Source organism: Sprattus sprattus (assembly GCF_963457725.1).
Source record: "Sprattus sprattus genome assembly, chromosome: 3".
NCBI classification, from domain to species: Eukaryota; Metazoa; Chordata; class Actinopteri; order Clupeiformes; family Clupeidae; genus Sprattus; species Sprattus sprattus.
In genome coordinates, this window is record NC_137922.1 from 1,758,440 (window position 1) to 1,762,418 (window position 3,979).

The 3,979-nt window shown below is 43.7% G+C and overlaps 1 protein-coding gene across 1 annotated transcript; it reads left to right on the forward strand.

Annotated features, from left to right (window-relative positions):
• Nucleotides 1-707: 707 nt before the first annotated feature.
• LOC308362328 (tubulin alpha-4A chain-like) lies at nucleotides 708-3,645 on the forward strand. The gene is made up of 4 exons (XM_080834928.1): nucleotides 708-884; nucleotides 1,921-2,140; nucleotides 2,256-2,404; nucleotides 2,639-3,645. Exons 1-4 carry the CDS (start codon nucleotides 882-884, stop codon nucleotides 3,611-3,613), a joined length of 1,347 nt encoding a protein of 448 aa, XP_080691054.1. The 5' UTR covers nucleotides 708-881; the 3' UTR covers nucleotides 3,614-3,645.
• Nucleotides 3,646-3,979: the final 334 nt, after the last annotated feature.

The window sequence follows — 3,979 nt, forward strand, 5'->3', positions numbered from 1 at the left end:
CAAACTGAAAGGGGTCCAGGGTGTTGGGAAGGGTAGAGCAGATGTGGGTTCTGACCAGCCGCTCAAAGCACTTCATAATTGTGGAGGTCAGTGATACAGGGCGGTAGTCATTCAAGCAGGTTACTGATGTTTTCTTTGGTATGGGGATGATGGTTGCCTGCTTGAAGCAGGTGGAGACTTCAGACAGATGCAGTGATAAGTTGAATATGGAGGTGAATACCTCCGCAAGCTGGTCAGCGCACCCCCTGAGGACGCGGCCTGGGACTCCATCGGGCCCCGATGACTTCCGGGTCTTAATTCCACACTTAAGCTGATAGGAAAGGGTAATGGAATGTATGTACTGAATGTAAGGTTAAGGAATATATTAAACATTTTATTTTTAATTGTAGAACAATTTTAATTTCAAAATTAAGTGACAAGAGGTCGAAGCTGAAAATGCTTATAAATTATATTCTAGAGGAGCAAGGGATGCAAAGAGACAGAATCAAAGCTTTTTATTATGTTTCTGAACGATACAGATGTAATGAAAATATTTCATTTATTTGAATAATAGTCTAGCCTTGGCATAAGTACACACTCCTGTATAGCAGGTGGCGGTATACGCTATTGTCGCTGTAACCCGCCAGAAAGAAGAAAAAGAAGAAGAAGAAAAAAGTTGTCCAATGCTTGAACACGCCACGGAACTAGTACGTCAAGAGAGTCTGGTAGTTGTATTTAGTAGTAGCCTATAGGACGTTGAAGGTTTTCTGTGGGTCTCTTATCAAAAGTAATTCAAGTCTTTCTTGATTATTTTGTGAAGGTGCATTTGGTGTTGGCAGAGCTTTCAGTTTGGGCAGATTTTTTTTGGGCTGATTTTTTGATATATTTCTTTCATTTCAAGCATGGTGAGTTCCTATTTTTTACTTTTACGCTTAGTAGAGGTCCGCGCCAGATAACCTAACAAAACTCTACTCACGCTTGCCTCACGGGTGCATATGAGGTTTCATCATTTTTGGTAGAATAGAGGACAAATTAGTTGTGAATACTATCACCGTGTTTGAAATGTATTGGTCTGTTAAAAGCTGAGTCACAGTTGATTTTTCAAAGTGAAGTTGGCAAATTCCGATGCGCCATTTTACAGCCAGTGCGACGATTTTATTTATCATGACCAATTTTCTTGAATTGAGTGTGGCGTAATACTAAGCAGTAAATACGTTGCGAAATGAAACAAATACACATCACAGTTAAAGTTGTATTAGTATTAATTGATTCAAATATATTCACTGTGTATGAGTATTCATTGATTCAAATCTATATGAATGGATGACATGACTTACAAGTGGTGCAAAACGAATGTAAAAGTATTTGTTCTGTAAATTAGAGCGTTCGGTGATTCGGCGCGAACCTCTACTTAAACTTGGCCCTGACCTGGATAAGCGGGGCGCGGCTAAACTATCGTATCGTATCGTCTCGTCACATGATTAAATACTTAACATTGGACAACAAGATTTATATTACCCAGCAATAATCATTGCTTATCTGTATATGACAAAGGTACCGAAGAAAATAAGAAATGATCCTTTTATTGAATCGTTTTTTTTAATAGTTTCCATAGATTATGTAGGATTAGTATATTATTGTGTTATAAATTAATACTGACTATCTCCCTCCCCAAAAACAAATGAAAACCATGAGATAGGTTTGCCATTTCGAGGGCATGTATAGCATAAGGTACTCTTCTGGATGTGTTATAATTCATCTTTGATCACAGGCATGTTTTCATAGCGACACAGGAAGGCAATCACTTCTGACTAGTTTGTGTGTCGACAAGGCCAAATCCCAGCCTGACGCATTTTTTAGGTCTCAAAAAGAGGACATGTCCGGGCAAAAGACGACGTCTGGTCACGACTAACTTATTGTACTCTTTTTCTAATCTTCCAGAGGGAATGCATTTCTATACATGTTGGCCAAGCTGGTGGGCAGATTGGCAATGCTTGCTGGGAATTGTATTGCTTGGAACATGGCATTCAGCCAGATGGAAGAGTTGCTGAAGACAGCCGCTCCCTAACGGACTCCTCCTTTGGCACGTTTTTCAGTGAAACTGGTGCAGGGAGGTATGTTCCTAGGTCAATCTTCATAGACTTGGAACCATCAGTTATAGGTGGGTCAACAGCTTATTTCAAATGATCATCTGGTCTTTTGGGCCTTTGTTTTTTGTTGACTGTAAATGAAGAATTGGCTTTGAGAAATACTGACTTGATCATGTCTCATGACAGATGAGATACGTCATGGGCCCTACCGTGAGCTGTACCACCCGGAGCAGCTGATCAGTGGGAAAGAGGATGCAGCCAACAACTTTGCTCGTGGCCACTACACTATCGGAAAGGAAATTGTGGATCCTGTCATGGACCGAATTCGCAAAATGGTAGGTGTCGGCGCTAAAAGTTGCTTGCTCACTTTCTCAAGGGTGGAAACACCTTCAACGTCTTAGATGGTGGTATGTTTTTGTGTTTGATTCTGTAACAAATTTTTCTCCTCAGAAAACCTGCAGCCACGCTCTTTGCCCTTTGTTTGCAAGATGGCTCCTCTTGGTGCTATTGCAAATTAGGTTATCGAGAATGATGTGGTAACTGAATTTGTCTTTGTTTTTGTCTCTCAGGCAGACCAGTGCACTGGTCTTCAGGGGTTCCTCATCTTCCGCAGCTTTGGAGGTGGAACCGGCTCTGGTTTTGCCTCCCTGTTGATGGAACGTCTGTCTGTAGACTATGGCAAGAAGTCCAAGCTGGAGTTCTCCGTCTACCCAGCTCCTCAGGTGTCCACTGCTGTAGTGGAGCCCTACAACACCATCCTGACCACCCACACCACTCTAGAGCACTCCGACTGTTCCTTCATGGTGGACAACGAAGCCATTTTTGACATTTGCAAGCGCAACCTGGACATTGAGCGTCCCTCCTACAGCAATCTGAATCGCCTCGTTGCCCAAGTCGTCTCGTCCATCACTGCATCTCTGCGCTTTGACGGTGCTCTGAATGTGGATCTCACGGAGTTCCAGACCAACCTTGTGCCCTACCCCCGCATCCATTTCCCCCTGGTCACCTACGCTCCAATCATCTCTGCAGAGAAGGCTTACCATGAGCAGCTGTCTGTGTCTGAGATCACAAATGCTTGTTTTGAGCCAGCCAATCAGATGGTGAAGTGTGACCCAAGGCATGGGAAGTACATGGCCTGCTGCCTGCTCTACCGTGGGGATGTGGTGCCCAAAGATGTCAACGTCGCCATTGCTGCCATTAAGAGCCGGCGTTCCATCCAGTTTGTAGACTGGTGCCCCACCGGCTTCAAGGTGGGCATTAACTACCAGCCTCCAACAGTGGTGCCAGGTGGTGACTCGGCCAAGGTGCAGAGGGCCGTGTGTATGCTGAGCAACACTACTGCTATCGCTGAGGCCTGGGCTCGTCTGGATCACAAGTTTGACCTGATGTACGCCAAGAGGGCGTTTGTGCACTGGTATGTGGGTGAGGGCATGGAGGAAGGGGAGTTCTCCGAGGCCAGAGAAGACATGGCTGCTTTGGAGAAGGACTATGAGGAAGTTGGGGCAGATTCTGCAGAGGATTTTGAGGATGAGGAGGAGTACTAAAATGTTCATACTTGTTACTTGGATTGTAATAAAAAAAACTGCCATTGTATGTGTGTGTTTCTAAGAGTTGCAAACAAATAGCAAAGAGTGTGGTTTTCTGAAACACACTTGAACATGGTATCAGCAGACTGACTTGAAAGGAATAATGCACACTGATGCCCATTACTACAGTCAAACAAGCCATCCCCTTGTAGACATAACACATCCACTCAGCCTTTGGCAAAACTACAGCACATTTTTGCTTTACAGTACTATGAATCCTCAGAGCCTCATGTCCCTTCACTACACCAACATATCCATTTTTACGTACTTAATGTCAACTAAGGAGACTTATTCTACAAATTTGTTACAGAATCAAAACACAGA